This window comes from Mercurialis annua, linkage group LG2, assembly GCF_937616625.2.
Source record: "Mercurialis annua linkage group LG2, ddMerAnnu1.2, whole genome shotgun sequence".
Classification (NCBI taxonomy): domain Eukaryota; kingdom Viridiplantae; phylum Streptophyta; class Magnoliopsida; order Malpighiales; family Euphorbiaceae; genus Mercurialis; species Mercurialis annua.
The window spans coordinates 803,953-825,322 of NC_065571.1; the positions used below are offsets into that span (position 1 = coordinate 803,953).

The 21,370-nt window shown below is 32.8% G+C and overlaps 3 protein-coding genes across 3 annotated transcripts; 1 reads left to right on the top strand and 2 right to left on the bottom strand.

Moving 5' to 3' along the window:
- Positions 1–2,584: 2,584 nt before the first annotated feature.
- LOC126666642 (uncharacterized) lies at positions 2,585–9,780 on the bottom strand. The gene is made up of 11 exons (XM_050359473.2): positions 8,998–9,780; positions 8,173–8,437; positions 7,362–7,521; positions 6,505–7,270; positions 5,958–6,387; positions 5,671–5,852; positions 4,948–5,107; positions 4,575–4,802; positions 4,129–4,476; positions 3,424–3,525; positions 2,585–3,251 (listed from the first exon to the last, which is right to left on the bottom strand). The coding sequence occupies exons 1-11, from the start codon at positions 9,576–9,578 to the stop codon at positions 3,012–3,014; spliced, it is 3,462 nt and encodes a 1,153-aa protein (XP_050215430.1). The 5' UTR covers positions 9,579–9,780; the 3' UTR covers positions 2,585–3,011.
- Positions 9,781–14,670: 4,890 nt separating this feature from the next.
- Positions 14,671–18,093, top strand: LOC126666643 (meiotic recombination protein DMC1 homolog). Its single transcript, XM_050359474.2, has 15 exons — positions 14,671–14,848; positions 14,943–15,025; positions 15,512–15,603; positions 15,711–15,782; positions 15,876–15,914; positions 16,000–16,057; positions 16,179–16,224; positions 16,309–16,354; positions 16,717–16,778; positions 16,882–16,948; positions 17,026–17,118; positions 17,210–17,278; positions 17,371–17,449; positions 17,553–17,719; positions 17,825–18,093. The coding sequence occupies exons 1-15, from the start codon at positions 14,832–14,834 to the stop codon at positions 17,867–17,869; spliced, it is 1,035 nt and encodes a 344-aa protein (XP_050215431.1). The 5' UTR covers positions 14,671–14,831; the 3' UTR covers positions 17,870–18,093.
- Positions 18,094–18,101: 8 nt separating this feature from the next.
- LOC126666644 (stem-specific protein TSJT1) lies at positions 18,102–20,343 on the bottom strand. Its single transcript, XM_050359475.2, has 4 exons — positions 20,088–20,343; positions 18,927–19,167; positions 18,694–18,814; positions 18,102–18,496 (listed from the first exon to the last, which is right to left on the bottom strand). The coding sequence occupies exons 1-4, from the start codon at positions 20,291–20,293 to the stop codon at positions 18,309–18,311; spliced, it is 756 nt and encodes a 251-aa protein (XP_050215432.1). The 5' UTR covers positions 20,294–20,343; the 3' UTR covers positions 18,102–18,308.
- Positions 20,344–21,370: the final 1,027 nt, after the last annotated feature.

Genomic DNA, 21,370 nt, shown 5'->3' on the forward strand with positions numbered 1-21,370 from the left:
TTCTATAACTCAATTTATTTTTTGTACGACTTAATTTTAAATCAATACAATTTTAAACTAAATAAAAATATATCGATTATTGACTTTTTTTACTGAAATGAAACATATTAAATTAGTTAAGCTTTTTATGTTTTTAAAATTATTTTGAAAAATAAACTTATTTTAATAAATTAAAAATTTGCAAAATATATTGATTTAATAAGTAATTATAATTGTTTTAAAATATTTTGATTATGGGTTTTTTTTGAAGAAAATTAATTTTAAGGGTCAAAACAAATTTATTTTAATAATCACACCATGTGACTAAGTCAAATAACAAAATTAATTAATCGGATAGCGGTGAATTTTATTAAACATTATGAGGAAACAATTGACTGACTAAATATCGTAAAAAAGTTAGTAATTATGACTTAACGTCAGTGGTAATATTACTCCTAATTATTACTATTATTTTCATATTCTCTTTTTGGTAGAGAAGTAACTTGCATTGTAAATTTTTTCATATAGTACAACCTCTACCGCACAAATATAGACAAAGTTGAGTTGGCAAAAAAAACTAAAAAAAGTTAGAAGTTAAAGTAGTTATTTTTTTATAAACTTTCTATTTTATTTTTAATTAATTATTTAGATTTTTTTAAATTATATATTTTAAAATGCTAATTATTTTTAGAATTACGATTAAATTTTAAAACACTAAATTAATTTGCTATTAATTTTTATTTTGGATAAAGTGATAGTTGTCTAGCGCTTAAACTGAAAACTTATAGATAAAATTAAAAATAGAGTGTATAAAAATACATTTTTAAAATTTTAAACCAATTTTAAACCATTTTTATAGTCTTCCCTTGATGAAAAGCAATCGTTAGCCAGACATCCAACAATGGCCTAGACCTGAAAGCTCATGCACATATATATTTGGTCCAGTTACTACTGCCCATAGGCGTGCACAAATTTGTAGTTTTACAGCCTCATCAATATATAATTTTGTATTTCAACCTCTCAAAATAATATATATCCTTGTAAAGCAACTTTGCTTAGATTGTTTTTCCATTTTTTAAACATTAAATTAAAATTGTGAATGAAAAATTTATAATCTTTGACCTTCTAAAGCAGAAACGAATGGTTGATCATGCATTTGTATATAAAAAAGAGAATTTGAATATCTGACATATTAAGTATAAAGCATATGCTTCACCGTTATAAACTAAATTAACTAAAAGCAGCGGCAGCCATCTTTTCTTGTCATATACAAGATTTAGATGGTACGAAAAAGTAGCAAATATCAATTATCGGGTTGAATATTTTTAAGGATACAGAATTATATATGTTTTATAAAGATTTATGGGCATTAAAAGTCATATTCTTTTTTGAATTTTTATTCAAACCTCTTAAAAATTGTAAATTTATCTCATTTTGATAAATTTACTGAAAAATTGTTTTATTTGTATCCCAAGTAGCTTGTGCGGCGTTGGAGTCTAGAGCTTAGTGTTTGGAGAAAATCTATTTAAGTTAAAAAGGTTATACTTTTTGACGCCATTAAACTTTTATATTTTAATAGCCCAACTTTTATCTTTTCAACAATGGAAGGTTATCCGATCATTTTCAACTAATAAATGGCTATATGGCTGATGGATTGCTTGCATAAAAAAAGTTGGGTATCTAACTATCTATTGAGCATATAAATAATTATCGGCTGAAATTACTTAGATAATCTCTTTTTGTTGAAAAAAACAAAAACGGTTATTAAAATATAATAAATAAAATTTTGAACATTTTATTAAGATCTTATAGATAAATAGCCACAAAAATATTTAGCCCTTTCAATAAACAAGCATCAATGCATCACCATCACATGGGAATTGTTGCTCAACACAAATGATGAATATAATATGTTGTGTTGGTCTTTATGGGATTTTCCTCCGAAAATGAATACTATTAAAGTCATATTATAGCAAAAGAAGAAAATAGAAAAGGTCAGGCATGGGTTGGGTTGGGTTGTGTATGATACAAAATGGCACGTAAATCTAGTGACGGGTCCATGAGATGCCACCAGATAAGCCAACACACGCCTGTAAATCAACCATCCAACGGTTTTAATAAGGGCCTGAGGTGCCCTGATGTTTATGCTACCTGCACTTGTTGTTTTGCTGCGTCTTTTTAGAGACAGAGATACAGAAGTGTTTTTGGTAACTGTGTTTGCCTTCCATAAAATACGATAAATTCTTAAGTGGGCCTAGTTCACCACATAAAACTTATTAACCCATCCACATCTAACGATTTCATAACACACACATTGTTTTGCAGATCGTTAGATTGGTCCAACGATTATTTTCTTTCTCGCTGAAAACTTTTAAATTCTACAAGTATATTTTAAACCAGTTTAATAATATTTTGTTTTACAATCCTTTTAGTTTAAAGAGGATGAACCAACCAAACTGACCTCCGATTTACAGTCGAATTGGTATCCATGAATTGCAGGCTAAGTATAAAATTGCAAAACAAACACTATATAGTATAATTTATTGAAACAGAAAATGTAAATATATTGATATTTCTGCTACAGAACATTCAAGCAACAAAGCTGTTACAGAAACAAAATTGGGTAACTTTAATTTTTAAATTTTTTGAACTGAGGAAGTTTATGAATTTAAATAGGACAACTTACACATCAGTTACATTACACAGATACATGTGAGACACGGACACCACAGCTAAAAACACTACGACCTACTAAAATTACAGATCTCAAATAAATTACATAAGCAATAAGAGCCGAATCTGTGTCTAACTCATGGATATATATCGATCATACACATGATGCTAATTCTAACCCTACAGTTACAGACATGGTATTACAGCTAAACAAGAAAATGCCCAAAACTTATCAAGTAACATCCTAAGAGCTACAAAAAAATTAAACCCGCGAGTTGAATTATTACCTAAAGGTTAAAGGACTGATCCCAGGGCGTTTGCTTAGTAAGTAAGCTTGAGCTGCGCGAAAACCCCTGTTCTTAGCTCCTTGAACTGGTAGAAGTGAATGTTTGTGCAAGCAACAGTTTATGTATTTCTTCCGCTGTTGGACGGCTAGCTGGATTCGCTTCCGTACACCGACGGAACAAATCAACAAGGAATCTCAGTGCTTCTGACTCGGCCTCAGGTCCTCCCAAATCTGAGCAAGACTGAATTGCTGCCGGGTCATTCATTGATACCAATGACTCTAACTCGCTAGTTAGTGGAGGTCGCTGACCCGTCTGTTTCAAGTGTTAAAAAAAGGTTAACAAGATTAAGCATCCACATTAAACTAATATAGGACATCGATTTATCATTTAATAAACTGAAATGGAAATCAAAGTTGTTTCCACATCAGAAAATCTCATGACATCTGCCTCTATATATAGGGTGGGGTTTTAAAAACAGGCGCACCTGAAGAAGCTCGTTGATGTGGAATTCAGATAAGCCAGAATATGGAATATGCAAAGTCAATAATTCCAAAAGCAGGCATCCAAATGACCAAATATCAACTTCCTGCAACCAGACAGTTGAGTATTCATAAGATTAAATGCACATTGCCTGAAGACAAGAATCACTATACATATGACCACACAATGCATAATCAATTGTACCAAGCAAATAAGCTTTGCGAATAAAGAATTTTTAAGAAACAAAAACTAAACAACAATTCAAAGAAGAGAGATAACATTCTCATGCTTCCTAGCTTTTCCAAATGAAATTGGACCATAAATCATAAATCATAAATCAAGTAAAATTTCAGTATGCTATACATGGAGATGATAAATTTCCAGGCACTCATCATGTTTTTTCACATAGATGAAAATCCTCGATTATCCAACATGTCTTTTCTGAAAACAAAATTATTAAGAGTTTTTTAAAAGTATAAGCTTGTAAATGGTAGCAAGTCCAATGCTTCTTTCCCCTTCAAGACTTGTATTGTATCTCGTATCTTTTCAGGAAGGAAAAGAAGATTCGACCCCCATAGTTATTGTGTCTCTCTTTAAGGAAGACAAATTATATAAAAACATGATCACATAATTGAGAGAAGTTCATGAAGCCAGAAACTAGGAATCACCAACTAAGAATCTTTATCAGATAACAGAAGATAATTCATACCAGACCATACAGATTACGTTTATGCATTGCCCGCAGAACCTCTGGAGCCATCCAGCGGGGTGTGCCAACACAAACATCAGGAGGTGGTACTCCATTATGAGCAATACAACACGTATGCAAGAATGACCTTAAAGGTACAGCTCTATCAAAATCACAGAGTTTGACAACTGGCAATCCATCAGTTCTTTTATTAAAATCTATCAATATATTTTCACTTTTCACATCACGGTGAATGATGTGCTTCGAATGCAGCTCTGCCAATGCACATGAAATATCACGAGCAATACACAGCGCCAGTTCCAGAGGCACATGCTTTTTACCGGTTTTTGACATCTTCTCTATGTAATTCTGTTGCATGAAGCAAATAACAATCAACATGGGAAAAATGAAAAGATAATGAGCAACAACATAATGTCACCTCCAAACTATAAAACAAGAAAATTAACCTTTAAAGAGCCTCCTTTAACATTTTCCATAAAAATTGCAGACTGTAATATCTGGCGCTTTGCTTTGCCATCTCCTGAATGAATCCACTTTGAAGAAATCTGATGTCCATACAATTCAACTATACAGGGATGTCGCAAAGCACGAAGAATTCGTACCTCTCCAATGCAACTGTATTCAAAGTTCCTAATTTCATCTGCTGGAGTGTCACAAATGTTCAGACTGCGTACCTGCACCATCCAGGAAGAACATAAATAAATATGAGCTAGGCTGCCAGCAATCGAGAGATTCAGTAAGCTGACAAATTCAGCTCATTGAAGACAGATTTTTATCATCATTGGCAATGCAAGCCTAAAAAACTTTAGTGGAAAATACCTTTGCTGCAGCTTCAACTGATTCAAGTTTGCATTGAATGACAGTACTGAGGACTGTCTTTTCTAATTCATCGTAAGTTGGGAAATGAGTTATGGAAGAATCAGGACCGGGAATGCTCTCTGTTGATAGAGGAACTCTAGTATGACTGAGTGGAATGTACCTGAAGCAAGAACAAAACTTATTAGAAACCTTATCAAAATCAGACACATAAGAAGAAAAGCATGCAAACAAGATTAAGCCAAATCTATTACTCTAGATATTAATTGTGAGACCTAAAAAAAGGATAACATGTTAATCATAATTATATAAATCAATAGAACCAAGCCATCATTAACTTCATTCTTTGGCTTTCAACTTCATTATAGACCAAATTCCACTCATGATCGTGAGAAAAAAAGGCACTAAAGCACACAAAACTATTCAAGAGTTAGGCTTTCATTATAAGTACCTTCCAAATATCCAATAAAATAATTTGCATAATCACATTAATAGCAATGAGCCAATGATACATTGAATTTGACATGTTTGAATTAATGAACTTTGGCATAAGCCAACATACTAGCACAGCAAAAGATTGAATCTAAGAACTCATTACATGGGATGAAATTATGAAATCTAACCACCATGACCTAATAGTTAAAAGAACTCCACTGGCATCCACATTCAGAGCACAATTTATGATGAAGTAAATTACTATGAACACTTATCAGCAATGAAACTGACCTGCTAAAATACTCTGGATCAGTTTCTTCTCTTATATCATGGGGACGGCATGCATCGACCAACATACGAACCCATGAATCACCTGATTTGACAAAAATGGTATTCCAGGCATGTGGTACAAAGTCCAGGTAACCCCTGACAAGTTCGCAAGGTATTCGTGGATCCATTCGATCGCATAGATACTGGACCAATTTAGTTTTCATCAGATTGTTATAGCTTATAAATGAGCATGAAAAGAATACATAAACATCCAAGTAATAAATAGCTGAAAGGAAAAGAAGAATTACCTTAAATAGCAAAGCTCTGTGCCTGCATACGCCAAACTGCAAATTCCCTAAAGGAACTACTATAGAATTTCTTCTTGCTTTAACAGAGCGTAAAGATTTCTCACAGAGGTCAGAAAAAATAATATCTTCTCCACTGCCTAAACTCTGTTCAGGTGAAGTATTAATACTTTCATCATTTCCTGTTGAACAGGTGCAAACAAATGGCTTCTTATAGTTAGAACCAGATACTGCTCTGCGTGTCCTTTCAACAGAATAACTTCTGTCACTGCCTCCAAAATGATCGGACACAAAAAGTGCAAGCAGTGACGCAAAGTGCAAGTTATCAACAGCAACCTTATTCCCCTCCTTGAAAAACCCATTTAACCGCTTCAATCGGCAAACCAAAGCCTGCGCAGATAGAACCGTTGCATCTAACTTTTCATCCTTCTCCCTAAATAAAATGGCAACCAATCTTTCTTTAGCAATAAGCAAGTATAACACAAAACCAATAAACAGTAACAGCGTTGAAGATGAGGAGACGTTGATATAAGCTTATGTACAAACTAACCTGTCCAGAAGAATGACTTCACGTGAATCGAGATGCAAAATTTGTTCGTAGTTCTCGAGAGGCATGAAAGGCCGGTCACGCCCTGCATCATAAAATCCATCAGGAAGATGGTCCTCAATGCTACACAATGATAGGTCACTGTACTTGCGAGATAAACTCAAGCTATCTTCTGTTGGTCTTTGACTCTTGCATGGTTTTGGATTATCAAGAGCCCCATCAGAATGCCTCTTTGACTTGACATTGACTTTTGATTTTTCTGAAGATGAACACTCATCTTCTCCGCTTAATCCATTTTGGGTCAAAACTAAAGATTTTTTATGCACATAACATTCGTCTTTCTTGCCTTTACTTATAGATTCAGGGTCATGGGAGCAATTTTCTGTGTAAATATCCTTTTTAGATTTTTTTCTATCACCCTCACCACTAACAAGTGACTTTTCAGCTTCAACTTCACCTTGAAGTACTGCTTTATCTTCCTCATCACCATCAGCTATGATCTCTGATGTAACTTCTTCGCAAGTTCCACAAGGCAGCAGATCAAGGATTTTTAGTTTGCAACTTTCACTTTCCTTTGGAGTCAATGATTCAGCACGTCCTTCACCCTTCCATTTCCTACTGTTGTTTAAACGTTCTTGGCGAGCTCTCTGTTGCAAATAATGCCGACGTTTCCACCGCTTATTCGATCTACGTGCTGCAAAGCATTTGCTATTTGGTGGTGATGCAGTCAGTGGATTTGAAATGGAATTCTGAGAACCTCTGTCAATTCCTGAAAGTAAGAGGTTAGTTTGGCAAAACTATAGACTCAATATAGTAAACCAGCAGGACGTAGTTGAAATACATGATCTAGAAGCACTAACCATTACAAGATGCATTTGTATAGTCAGACTGAATGGAGGTTTCATATACATCCATTTCAACAGAACTGATGATATCATCATTTTGAAAGTCCTCGCCATTTCCTTCTATATTGCAACGTACCCATGCAGGTATTTGACAACAACTAAGAAGCTTGTTGTGCTTGAATAAAAAAAAAATTGAAGAAATTTATAGTGAGTACAAAAATCTTGTAATATAATACAATAATCCATTTCCAATTGACAACTTGTTAGCATATTAAAGTACACGATCCTTTAAAAATTTGAAAAAAGTCAATGTTAAACTGAACAAAGGAACCCAAACTATCAACTTTCCCAATATTAAGAGTGAACACAAATTTCAGTCATCATCTTTTATTGCATTACATAACAACAAATTAAAACAAAAAAAGGACATATCCAAAAGCAATTTAAAACAGCTTCTAGACTTACAAACCACAGCATTACAGTTTTAAAAAAAGCGAGATAAAGTAAGAAAGTTTGACATAAGATAGCATCCAAAAACACAATCTACACAAGCCATATATACACATATATATATATAGTCATTATCCAAAATACAGAAATAAACATGAACGTTTCCATATGAAGTGAATCACTAACAATCTAGCTAGAACATTACGGATGAATGGCATAATAGAAAAGGCAAACATTCTAATTCTTAGGCACAAATCAATAAAATCATATCATTTTAAAGACTGCAGAGATTAGACAACTTTTATAACCTAGAGACAGCATAATATGGTCCGCTCTAAAGATTATTGAAAAAACAATATTTTGCTATGGAATATACCTGAAGATCTAAGCACTGAAGTGTGTGCATTAAATCAAGTTGAAGGGACCCCAAAGACGTTAATCTGTTATTTGACAAGTCCAAGTGCTCTAATCTCTGCAACAAGGACAATGCTGAGGGCAGTTCCATTAATCTATTATTAGCAACTTTCAGTGATATCAAGGCACTTAAGTGACTGATTTCAATAGGCAAACTTTTTATCTTGTTGAATGAAATGTCCAAATATTCCAACTTATTTAAGCAGCCAATTTCTGGAGGGAGGTATCTGGAAGAAAAAAACCAATATTAATTTTTTGTTGAGAAAACTCTGATAAATCAATCGGTAACCACTTTAGCCTGTTGAATTGTATCATAAAAAACACATTGCGATTTGCTACTTTTCCACTCAAGGAAATTACTAGAAATAGTAGAACTTTGAAATCCTATACAACTAAAGAAGACAAAATAAAACTGCAAATAAGCTCGAGTTAGTGGTTTCACGCATTTATTTCACATGATATAGCAACCGGCACAATAATATATACCACTAAGCATCTCAAGAAAGACAAAAACAACACCCCCATATTAGACCCAAAAGGATATCCCCGTCTCTCAGCTATTTGCATACTAAACTTTCTCTAATTATGTCCTTATATTGCAATTTCCATAAAAAAAATTAAAATCTCTTACGCATTGCATAAACTAGTTAATGACATGAAATATCCATCCGAACGATTCTAATACCTTATAATAAAGTAAAATAACGAAGCTTTCAAAGTAAAATTCCACACATTCTTAATAACAATTCAAAAGCCAAAACATACAGAGCAACACTTGCTAACTTACCTAATAGAAAAATGACAAACAGAGAGTTTAGTCAAGCACTTGAGCCCAGCAATCTCACTCAAAATTGTGAAAACAGAGGGTCTAGGCGGAAGTTTAGAAAGCTCAAGCTCCTTTAACCCTTTCAATTTATTCAAAGCTAACCCGTTAAGCCCCGGCCACGATACTTTGACTTGTAATCGTTCCAATCCCAACAAATTCCCAAATTCAACTGGAAACAAATTCACTTCATTTCCGAAAAACTTAAACGTTCTCAGTTTCTCTAACCTCCCGACAGATTTCGGAACCAAACTAAACACATTATTATACAAATATAAACCCTCCACACCATCATCATCAGCTTTCGCTAATAAATCTTCGAAATCCAAGTTTTTTCCTGCAACATCAAGAACCAATTCATCATGGCCGTCATAAACATCGTAATCAGTATCTCTTTCATTGCTGTTTCCCTCATCTTCATTATCATTCGAAAATGAAGAATTAGGGTTTGGCGAATTTGATTTCGTTGGGGGGTTTGGGGATGCTGAGCTATCGAGATTTTCATTGGAAATTGAATTTGATTCTGTGGAATTTGAGAGTTGCATTGGATAATTAAGAAAGGGAATTGGAAGCTGAATTTCTATTTTATGGGGCTTGTTTGGGGAGAAAGAAATTCAGCGGGAAAGGAAGGGAAAATTAATTCTAGAAGAGGAGCGCTGTGTGTAGAAAATGCTCCTTTTACTAAACCCTAAAATTTAAGGGAAACAAAAGAATTCGAATTAAATTTTAAAAATGGAAGAAAAGAAAATTAAATGATTTCCGGTTTACTTTTTTCACTATGGCCAGGTGGCAAGAGGAAACTTGAGGGAGTGGACAGAGTTAATTATTGGAGAGGCGAAAGACGAATGACGCGCCATCACGTGGATAAATGATATCGTGACGGATTTAGGAATATACCTGTTCGTGGGCCGGATGGGCCGAATTCGATCCAAGCCTACCTAATTTTGTATGGGAAGTTTAGCAAAATATCTAAAAATACTTGCAAATTTTAACTCACAAACTGAAAGTTTGCAAACGTATCTAAAAAAGTTAAATATTTATTTTTTTACTCCGCAGTTGCAAACAGTTTCAGAAAACACAATTTGAATACATTTCAAAAACAGTTTCGAATATAGTTTCAAATAGAGTTTCAAACAATTTCAAATGGAGTTTCAAACGGTTTATAACGGTTTTTTGAAAAATAATTCTAAAAAACGGGTTCTATTACAGTTTCAAAAGGTTTCAAAAAGTTTCTAACTTGACATTTTTGAAACCGCTTATAATACAGTTTTAAAAAAACAGAGTATTTTTACAAATTTTCAGAGTAAAAAATTAAATTTTCGGGAAAAAAGGTAAAAAGATAAATTTTCAAAAACGAAGTATTTTTATAAATATTTTTAGAAAATGGAGTATTTTCTACAATTTTCCATTTTTTAATTTTTTTATGCATGTTCATGGTCGGCCCATTTTCTAGTTTCATTTTTGCTACCAAACTCGGGTCTTATACTCTATGTACGGGCTTAGAATGGGGCTTACATAGAAAATTGTATAAAAGATAATTACATCATATCCATAAAATAGCCGACTTTTTTTAGAGTTAGGGCTTTAACAAAAAAATCACTCTCCAAGCCCGCCCAGGGTAGATGGTCGGGATGTCAGACCCATGACGGTTTATTTGCAAGTAATTTTTTATGGCTTATTTTCACTGATCGCCCCCTCACTTTGAGCGCCTTTTATCGTTGATATCCTTAAGTTTTATTTTTGGCCTATAAACCTCGAAGATTTTGATCTCACAACTAGTAAATTTATTCCTTCAATTTTTGGTGGACGCCTTTAACAGAAATTGGCGTGGAGTCTGAAAAAATGAAAACTCACTCCACATCACTTGACACATCACCATACCACTCTAAAAAAAACAAAATACCCCTAATATTCCAAAAAAAAGGCAAAATAAAACCCTAAAACTAATGAACTTTTGTTGCTGCCACTCCCTCGTAGTCGCCGGTCAGCCTCCTCCACCATAGCCCCTGCCACCCTCACCACTGGTTTCCTCCTCTCAGATTAATTAAAATGCTTGTGTAAGAAGACATCATCTTAAACGAGAGACGTTCGTTTCAAATGGGTTCGTCTTCTCAAACATGGGTACATCTTCTTAGAATAATGTTTCAATTCGCCTTAGAAGAGGCGGTCAAGTTTTTTTTATTAGAATAGTTATAGTTTTTTTTATTTTTAGATGCATTTTGTATGTTTAAGGTATTTTGATGGTGTGTCAAGTGACATGAAGTGAGTTTTTTTATTTTTTAAACGCCACTTCAGCATTTGTTAATGGCATCAGTCAAAATTTGAACAAAAAGAGTTTTGTTAATCGTTAAAGCGACAATCATGGAGTTTACAGGCCGGAAATGAAATTTTAATGACGTCAGTAATAAGAGCATCTCCAAAGGTCTCTTTAAAATTGACAAACTCTCTAATTTAAAGAGTTTTGTCAATAAATTAAAGTTCAATAGACTTTTTAAAATTTAAATTTAGAGTAAGAGTGAAAAAGGCTCTCCATATGTGGAGAACTATTTTCACTCTCTACTTTATTTTTAAAAAGACAAGATTTCAAAATTTAAAATAAATTGGTTATTTTTTATTTGACTTGTATTATTTTAAATTTTTAGATTTAAAAACTGAATGAAAAATAAATATTATTAATATATTTAATTTTTAAATTTTAAATTTTTTTATAAAAATAAAAATAAAATAAAAAGTAGATATTAGGCAGTCTATTAGAATAAATCTAATTATATTTCTCTTTATATTAAATATGTTCTTATTTTAAAATAAAGAGTACTATTGAAGATGCTCTAAACGAGCTAAATATTAGGAATAACAGGTGAAAATAAGCTAATTTTAATATAAACTTGGATTTTTTGAGAATTATTTTCACATTTTTGGGATTGGATTGGTTGTGGCTTCTTAATTATGGGACGCATAAGACACCATACACGATTTTTTGGTGTATCACTTGACTATATGACAATTTTCTTTTGAAATCCTTCAAATTCCATCTTTTTCCAGCTATAGTTTTTAGGCCAAATATCATAAAAAGATCAAACCTTTCAAAAAAATTTCATAAAAATCCTGATCTTTCAATTTTGTCGATTTTAGCCAAAAACAGATTATTTGATTTCAATTGTGGCCAACTTTCAATTTGATTTCAGTTTGCCTATGTGGCGCCTACGTGACATGTACATATATTGAAAGGTTATGACTTTTGTGAAAACAAATTATCCATTTTTGGGCAAAATTGACAAAATTGAAAGGTCAGAACTTTTGTGAAACTAAATAATATGTTTTTGGGCAAAATCGATAAAATTGAAAGGTCAAGACTTTTGTGAAATTTTTATAAAAGGTTTGACCTTTTTACGACATTTGGCCTAGTTTTTAAGCTTCAATATGCAGCTATATAAATCTTCAATTTCTTTTTTGCATTTGTATTATTCCTAACATTTCTCAAACTTTATTTCCGTCAAAATTTAACCATGTGGCGGTCAACCAGAGCCTTTTTTTAGCCTAAAAAAATTACATTGCACGACAACACCAAAATTGAACAAGATTATTATATTTTGATTACGCTTCACAATAATTATTACCATCAAATGTTTTTATACTTTTCTTAGTAAAACACCATAATACAAAATACAAGATGAAAACATTTTAGTCGGTGAAATCAATCTAGTATTCGCAGAATCCCAAGCGAGATAGAAAACCGATATTGTCTCGATCATTCCAGCTTCCATGTGTTAATTCATTCAAATCTCTTATGATAATCACTTGGCGATTAACTATCATCTCTATTAGGCGACAAAAAGCGCAACAACGTAACTTCAATTCTATTACTAGATTTTATAGCTATTATAGGTTATCGTTGTATCTAGAAGTTTATAATTTTTTTACTCACATCCTTAAAAGGATAAGACCTTTTTTAAAATCAAACACTCAATTGCACTTTATTTTATAAAAAACTTAACTGATTAAAACATTAGAGTGTTTATTGATAACTCGTGGATCACTCAAAAATTATGTGCTGGGCGCAGTTCTCGAAGCTCACCTGAGACGCAAAAGGACAACCGTTAGAAGGGCGCCCAAATGGGATTTTGGGCATCTCTCTGACAGTCAAGTAAATATAAGTGGGAGAAAGAAATAAAAAAAAAAAGAATGTAAAGTATAAAGTGAAAAGGAGTACTAACCTTGACTCTACCTATTTTTGGTGGTTTATGGTGAACAATGAAGTGGCAGTAAGAATGTACTTTTGGTGATATGACATTGGTTGGTAGGGGACCGAGCATACGTGGCAGATATGTTTGTTCTTTTTGTCTATTGTGAGATATATGTCGGCATAATATCATAGGTATTTGCTGTTAGGAGATGTTTTTTTATCAAGGTGCTGGTACATGCTCTTAATTATGAGGTAACTTGTACTCGACCAATTATTATTTTGGTGGAACTTAGTGTCGGCGACACTAGGTGTAGATAAAGGTTGTACTCGATAACTGACTAGCTAGACAATTTAGCTAATTCAATATTTGACTATCTTTTGTGATGGTAGTTGTCTATTCGGCCGTGTCCGTTTGTGACTAGGGTTTGAGTTTTGTGGGTTTCGGCTTTATCGTTGGGCTTTTACAACTATTTCATCTATCTTGTTATCAGTTAAAGAACCAACTAGATATATAGCCCTTTAATTTTACCACAGATTACTCTAAAATCTTCCACATGTATCATAATCATCCTTTCATCATCCTTGTTTAAAAATTAAACGATATACTCCTTTATTTTTATTTTTATTAATATTTTAATCCTTTTACTAATCTTTGACGTTAGTCAACTAAGTCAAATAACATAACTAAAATATAAAATTTTAATTTTTTAAACTTATTTTTAACATAAATATAAATGAGAATTATATTTTTACGATATTTAATTTACTAAATTCAACTCGATTTGTTTTATTTTTATACATTTTTTTAGTTTTCTTATTTTACTTACTTTTTAAACTGAAAAATAAAAATAAAAAAATAAATTTTTGGAAAATCAGAATGGTAGTAAATATTAAAATTTAAATTACCATTAAATTTTGTAACAATGAAATTTTAATTTGTATATAATAAAAATATAAATTAAAGCACTAAATTAAATCTTATTTTTATTAAGTTATTTGAATTAGTTGACTAGCATCAAAAATAAATAAAATGACTAAAATGTTAATTGAATTACAAGTGAAATAGTTTGATTTTCAGATAAAATAAGAGAAAAGTGTGAAATATAATATAGGAACCCAGAATAATTTGCTCTTAATTTTACTACCCTGGAGTATATTACTTGGTGTAGAGATCGCCTGCAGTGCCGGCTACCTTAGAGTTTCTAGACTTGCATCAGCTGGAATGGGATCAGACGTTCATATTTCAACCAAAATACAAGTCAGACCATTCGGATCAAAGTGTAATTTTTAGCTTCACCCGATTCACAGTTTGAACGCCACGCAACAGAATTCTTCCAGCACAAATACAAATTAAGCTAACGTGGCATAATCAGAACCGTCCTCTAAAATCAACAGAAGCAGATCTTAAAAAACCTTCACCGAACGCATTTTTAAATTCTCGCGTAAAAAATTCAAATGAACTTTTATTCAATTCCCGCGTTATAAATTCACTCAATCCAAACAGAAAAACTCACACATTTCGTTTCGCATTTCATTCAAAAAATCTCTCTCTCTGAAGAAAGAAAAAAAACCAAAACAAACACACTGATTTGAAACTTCCTTTGCAAGATTCAAAATGATCGCGTCTCTCAAGTAAGTTAATGCACTACATTCTCTTTAAATCAATCAATACAGACCTAGCTAATCGCATTTTTAAATTCTGATTCTCGTGATTCTGCTGTTACAGAGCTGAAGAGCAAGGTCAGTTACAGCTCGTGGAGCGAGAAGACATTGATGACGAAGAAGATTTGTTCGAAGCTATTGACAAGTGTACGCTATACGAAATCGCCTCTCTCGTTTTTATTTGCATTTTTTAAATGATTTTACCGTTTTGAAGCTAATTAGTTTGAATGTTTTCTCGCTTTGTTTGTTTGCTTAAGTTTTTCATTGATTTGCTGATTTGCGCTGTTTGTTTTGTAAAATATTAGTTCTCTTTGTATTTGCAACGATCGGAACTATAATAATAGTTTGTTGTTTTTGTTGCGGTAGTTTTAACCGATTTTATGTTTTTGTTGCGGTAGTTTTAATCGTTTTTATGTTTTTGTTGCGGTAGTTTTAATCGTTTTTATGTTTTTGTTGCGGTAGTTTTTAGTCGATTATATTTTCAACAAAAAATACGTATATAGAGAATTTATGTTGTAAATATTTCCGTATAAATTTATCTGATCTATGTATATACGAATTTTTAGCTTATGTATAATGTATTTGTTTATTCATGTATTTGCTAATTTTTTTTTTCCGATTTTAAATTTGCAGTGATAGCACAAGGAATAAATTCAGGAGACGTGAAGAAGCTTCAAGATGCAGGGATCTACACGTGTAATGGCTTGATGATGCACACTAAAAAGGTAAACCAAAATTAGTTTCAAATTCAAGTTAATTCAGATTTAAGCTGGTTCTATTGATAGCATCTGATTGCTTATTTTTGATGTTATTTTTTTTTGTTATTGTTTAGAATCTGACAGGAATCAAAGGATTATCTGAGGCTAAAGTTGAAAAGATATGCGAAGCTGCTGAGAAGATAGTGGTTAGAATTTACGACTCAGAACGAATAACAATCGAAATAAAATTTATATTACGTTTTATTTTTCTTGATATTTTGTTGATTTTTCTCTCTCAGAATTATGGTTATATAACAGGAAGTGATGCTCTGCTGAAAGTAAGTTAAAATAGGTCTATCAATGCATTACTGAAAATTTTAGAAGATATCAAACCTGATATTTGATTGTTTTTTATTCTGATAGAGGAAGCAAGTAATTCGCATCACAACAGGAAGTCAAGCACTGGATGAACTCTTAGGAGGTATATTTTCTTATACTGTTAAAATGCTCTCAGATTAGTCTCTGTTATCGTCAATGCGAGTGGAATTATTGTTGCTTCTTTCAATGAAATTGATTTTCTGTTTTCTGATTAATTTAAAAAGGCGGCGTTGAAACTTCCTGTATTACGGAAGCTTTTGGGGAATTCCGGTGAGATACATTTGTTTATCTATAATTGTTACATGTGCTGTTTGGTTCAATCTAATTGGTCATTCTATTATTTGTATACTTCAGATCTGGGAAAACACAGCTTGCTCATACTCTCTGTGTCTCTACACAGGTAACTTTCTTAAAGCCTATTCAATATAACATTATTTTGTAAATATTTTGAACTAATTTGGATTGTGATTAATTGTAATTTGGAAGAAGCTAAATAGGTACTTGCTTGACAATTGAAGATATAAAAGTGACTGATGTTTACTGAGTTACTGTGCTGGACTACATTTATTATTAGTGCTGTTTGTTGATTAAATTAATTCAATAGTTCAGGACTGTAACTATAACATTTACTTTCATGGTCAATCAGTCCTTCCATCTGAATGCAGGAATGAAATAATCTGGCGGTTTTAAGTTGATTTTTAATAAAACAGTAACAATATTGCGGCGAACATTGTAAAATAATTTTTTCAATTGCTTGTGCAGCTTCCTACCAACATGCGGGGAGGGAATGGGAAGGTTGCTTATATTGATACTGAAGGAACTTTGTATCCTGATTTTGTCGGCATATTTCCTTTTCCTATGATTTATTATTTCATATAATGTCTATCAGTAGCAATCTGTTTTCTTCTTAACTAAACGCACTTGCAGCCGGCCTGATAGAATTGTTCCTATTGCTGAAAGATTCGGCATGGACCCAGGAGCTGTCCTGGATAATGTGAGTATCGACTTCTGTTTTCATCTTTTTAGTACTGAAGGGATTGATTCTGACTTGCTTTGTTTTGGTGGCGAAAGATCATTTATGCTCGTGCTTATACATATGAGCATCAGTTCAACCTGCTTCTTGGCCTTGCTGCCAAAATGTCTGAAGAGCCGTTCAGACTGCTGGTGAGTGTCTTGCTTAGATTACATGTTATCCTCTCAACACCAATATTAGGAGTCCTAGGGAGATTGATGGATTTGTGTGCCTGTGGTTCAGATTGTGGATTCAGTGATTGCCCTGTTTCGAGTGGATTTCACAGGAAGAGGAGAACTTGCAGACCGTCAGGTTATACACGTTATCAGAGACTTATTTTCTACATAAATAAAATCTTTCTTCGTCTTATCGTTGCAATGACACGAGCCATTTGCCTTTCACAGCAAAAGTTAGCACAGATGCTCTCCCGAATGACAAAGATAGCTGAGGAGTTCAATGTTGCAGTCTACATGACTAACCAAGGTAATCTTCACCTCTCAATGTCGTGTTTCTAATGCTTAGATTTGTTATGATTTGCTCCTTAGAGACATTGCTTAAACATATACTGTTCGAATGTGGGTTGCAGTTATAGCAGATCCAGGTGGAGGAGTGTTCATATCAGATCCAAAGAAACCTGCAGGAGGTCATGTGCTTGCTCATGCAGCCACAATCAGGTTAATGTTCAGGAAAGGCAAAGGTGAACAACGCGTCTGCAAGGTCTTCGATGCCCCAAATCTACCAGAGGCTGAAGCAATATCCTTGTTTACATTTTATTTTTTTATCCATACACAGTCAGACTCGTTCAATTACACTGCAATTATCACTTTAACAATGCAAAGTTATTCTTGACAGAAGCACATTTTTCAGATAACACCAGGAGGAATTGCAGATGCAAAGGACTAGATAAAGTCCAAACTGTCGGCTTTCTATGGAACACCAGGAGGCGAAACAGTATAAAGATTACCTTCCCAGTTATCTACTAGTTTATGTATACAGTTAGAAAAGCGTATTTCGTTTCTGCAATGGCAGTGCAATTATTTCTGCTGTAGCAGCTGTTTATGAGATATCATACTCTTATTTCAAGGTAATTAGAAGTATAAAATGCTCATGCCAAAATTTAAAGTCAATGCACCAATTACAAGAGAAATCTTATTTTATGATATACCCTACAAAGTCTGGGCTTAGTTGGATGGCAATAAGCATTTACAGCAGTGTGAATTACTGATCTGTTTTTGCAAGTGCTAATAACAGTATGAAGTTTGAGATATAATGGTGCAACAAAATCATCAAAGCTGGGAATGTAAGTTCAGAAAACAACAACGCGCAACAGCTTAAACGCTCCTTAATAGTTGGAAGACCAGTCATAAGCACTCCCAACTCTTGGCATGCCTCCTTCCTTCTTAGTCTCCGAGTCCACCTTGAAATTTGAACCACAAACCTGACCGGAACTGTCCACTCTAGGAACTGCCTTCAACTCATTCAGAGGGTGTTCATAGCTCCTCAAGCCTCCAGAAGTTGTAAAGAAGCATCCTAAGGGTAACAACAGAAGTTTACAGATCAAGCAATGTACTGCTTATGAATCATCTTAAACAACAAATGGGGTGGTACAAAAGATAAGTACAATTTTTTTTGGAAAAATAGAGAACATATGAACATATTGTGCAGATTTTTAATATCATGTTTTCCTGAAAGGTATCTATTGGCTGTGTTTTAAAAAAAAAAATCACCTTTGGGGAATGGTGCAAATGATTTCCCACAGGCATGTTGCAAAATCTGTGCATCATCGGAAATAACAAGATTGTTATCAGAATCGGCTCCCCAGAAGAAGGGTACATTTCCATCAACATCCTGCATAAACGATTTAAGGATTAAGATAAATGAGAAAAACAAAAGCAAAAATACACGCAAGGAATATTTGTAATAATAGTAAATAGTATTCTTGGCAGAAAGGATAACTTACAGAGGCTGTAAATGTAGCCTTTGAAACACTATCATATAGAATGAAAGCAAATTTCCCTTGGATGTCTCTGACAACCTGATCAGCAGGATAAGGCCCCCGATCTCTGAGGGTTCTGTAAGCTTCGATAATAATGATCACCTCATTTGCAGTTTTGCTTAAGCCATACTGCTGCTTAAGAACAGCAACGTTCTCAATGTGGCCTTGGAACAAGCAGAAAATGTCGTCCACAACAGCAAATAATCTAGCAGGGAGAATTACTGAAGTTAAAGAATGTTTCAGAATTCGATAATTAACTTCAAATGTCAATTTTCTGTTCTTGAACAATTAATAACGAACTATAACCAAAGAGATGATAAAAGTGGATTTATAAAGATAGAGCAACACATCCACCGGTTTCTTCATTTTCAATCACAAAGAGAAATGACTTTTGTCTTTCGTAACATTAAACACAGTAGCAAATTGCAACAATTTAACCAGAAACCAAAAGCACACGACGGAAATAACAAAAGAAATTCTATAGAGACATCAAGAATTAATCATCCGGTGAAAGTCAAATTCAAAACTTATTTAAACAACAGATTTGAGTGGAAACCTTACATTATATGAAATTTACATGCCAAAACACTTACTAAATTTAATTATACAATAAACCATTAAAATAATTTTCCCTTTTCTCTTTATGGAATCCACTACATATAATATTCTTATGGGAATTGGAACTAGAGGTAAAAACAAAATCCCTAGATTTGGATTACAAGCCAACATACATTTATCATTCTGACTATAAATTAACATAGAAAAAGAACATAATGATAACAACAACAACAACAATAATAATAATAATGCAAAAAGACTTTTTTATGAACTTTAATACAAAGAACAAAACTATTAAAAAAATCACCAATATTCACCCAGATCAAGAAATTAGTATCACTACACAATCAAAGTAAGCACACACCAAATCCTAAATTTCTTTCTTGACCATTGTAATATTTTCTTTAAACCCATGTAAAAAACTATATATTATACAATAATTAATCCCAAGACATCAATATTAGATCAAGAAAAAGATACGGATATCAACAAGATCATACTTTTAAAGTACAAAAAACAATAACCAAAATCAAGAAACAAGAAAAAAAGATGGATCATAATTCATACCGAGGGAGAAGAGGGTTTTGCTTATCAAGAGAGTAAGCAATAAGACCGGCCGAGCCAAGATTGAGAGTGACAGAAGCAGGGTGGACTGACCCAAAATGCTTAGCCAAGAATCCATCTTTTAGAGCCGATGAAGACGAACCGCCCGAATGTGGACTCTGCAAAGCTTCGGGGCATTTTGCAACCGTATTATCAAAAACTGCCAGCATTTTCAGAGATTGAATTTGTAAAAATACAGTGACACGAGAGGAGAAAGAAGTTTCAAGGTAGTTATTTATATCAGACTTCAGCCACTGGAGCTTTTGGCTTCCGATATTACCCTCCCATTTTATAAATGTTTGCACTTTGCTCACATAATTTTTTTTTCTTTCCTTAATGTTGTAATGTATGAAATGAATGTGAATTGGTCTAATTAGAATTGGAATGGATCTCTATAAAAATAATATCATTTTGCTATAAAAAAATAATTATACCAAACTAATGATACTTGAAACAATATTAACAATCAATCAATAATCTTAATAATTAATTTTGTATAGTAATTTTATTTTAATCTGTATACGAGACATTTACATTTTTTGTCTGAATAAAAACTGACAGTAAACTGAATAGTTATAATTCATCAAATAGTGATATTTATCATTAGTGTTATTTGTATAGGAATACATTTTCATTATATCATATATTGTGTTTTAATGACCACGTATACAAATTAATTGATTTTAAAATTCAATTTATATCTTTTAATGAAAAATTTAAGAGGGTTATTTTTGATCTGGTTTTTATTTTAATAAATGATATGGATAAACTGTGGATTGGGAAGCAGGTAAGCTTGTTTTCAGATTAACTAACTATTTTATTATTTAATCAATTAACTAGTAGTTTTGGACTAACAATATTCATCTATATTTTGCTAAAGTATGTATGATTGTGTACGCAATATACATCATAAGCTTGCCACAGAATAGCCGTGGATTGACAGACATCAACAGGTGTTCAAATTTTATACGTAGAGAGATCAACGTTGATGTTATCTCCTTGACTTTATTAAATACGTGTCAACTAAATAATAGATTATCCATTTGTACAAAAATACCAGCAGGAGACAACAGATTACAGCCGATTCTGTGGGTCAATTTTAGAACCTTGAAAAGGAAATAAGGGTATTCTGGTAAGTTCCGTTTAGAATCCTTGATTTTATATAATTAATTAAAATCTTATCCATGAGATTGACGTGGCAGCAAGGGTCGGTGGGTTATAAAGTACCAATTGCATATTAAAGAATA

What these genes read in the sequence shown, in the direction of transcription:
- LOC126666642 (XM_050359473.2), bottom strand. Translation starts at nt 9,578, where the DNA reads ATGCAACTCTCAAATTCCACAGAATCAAATTCAATTTCCAATGAAAAT. An exon ending in TACAAATGCATCTTGTAATG is followed by an intron (nt 7,271 to 7,361) that starts GTTAGTGCTTCT and finishes TCTTACTTTCAG; the next exon opens with GAATTGACAGAGGTTCTCAG. An exon ending in ACAGAGCTTTGCTATTTAAG is followed by an intron (nt 5,853 to 5,957) that starts GTAATTCTTCTT and finishes AAATTGGTCCAG; the next exon opens with TATCTATGCGATCGAATGGA.
- LOC126666643 (XM_050359474.2), top strand. An exon ending in GTTCGAAGCTATTGACAAGT is followed by an intron (nt 15,026 to 15,511) that starts GTACGCTATACG and finishes TTAAATTTGCAG; the next exon opens with TGATAGCACAAGGAATAAAT. An exon ending in AGTCTACATGACTAACCAAG is followed by an intron (nt 17,450 to 17,552) that starts GTAATCTTCACC and finishes TGTGGGTTGCAG; the next exon opens with TTATAGCAGATCCAGGTGGA.
- LOC126666644 (XM_050359475.2), bottom strand. Translation starts at nt 20,293, where the DNA reads ATGCTGGCAGTTTTTGATAATACGGTTGCAAAATGCCCCGAAGCTTTG. An exon ending in CAAAACCCTCTTCTCCCTCG is followed by an intron (nt 19,168 to 20,087) that starts GTATGAATTATG and finishes TCTCCCTGCTAG; the next exon opens with ATTATTTGCTGTTGTGGACG. An exon ending in ATTTGCACCATTCCCCAAAG is followed by an intron (nt 18,497 to 18,693) that starts GTGATTTTTTTT and finishes TGTTACCCTTAG; the next exon opens with GATGCTTCTTTACAACTTCT.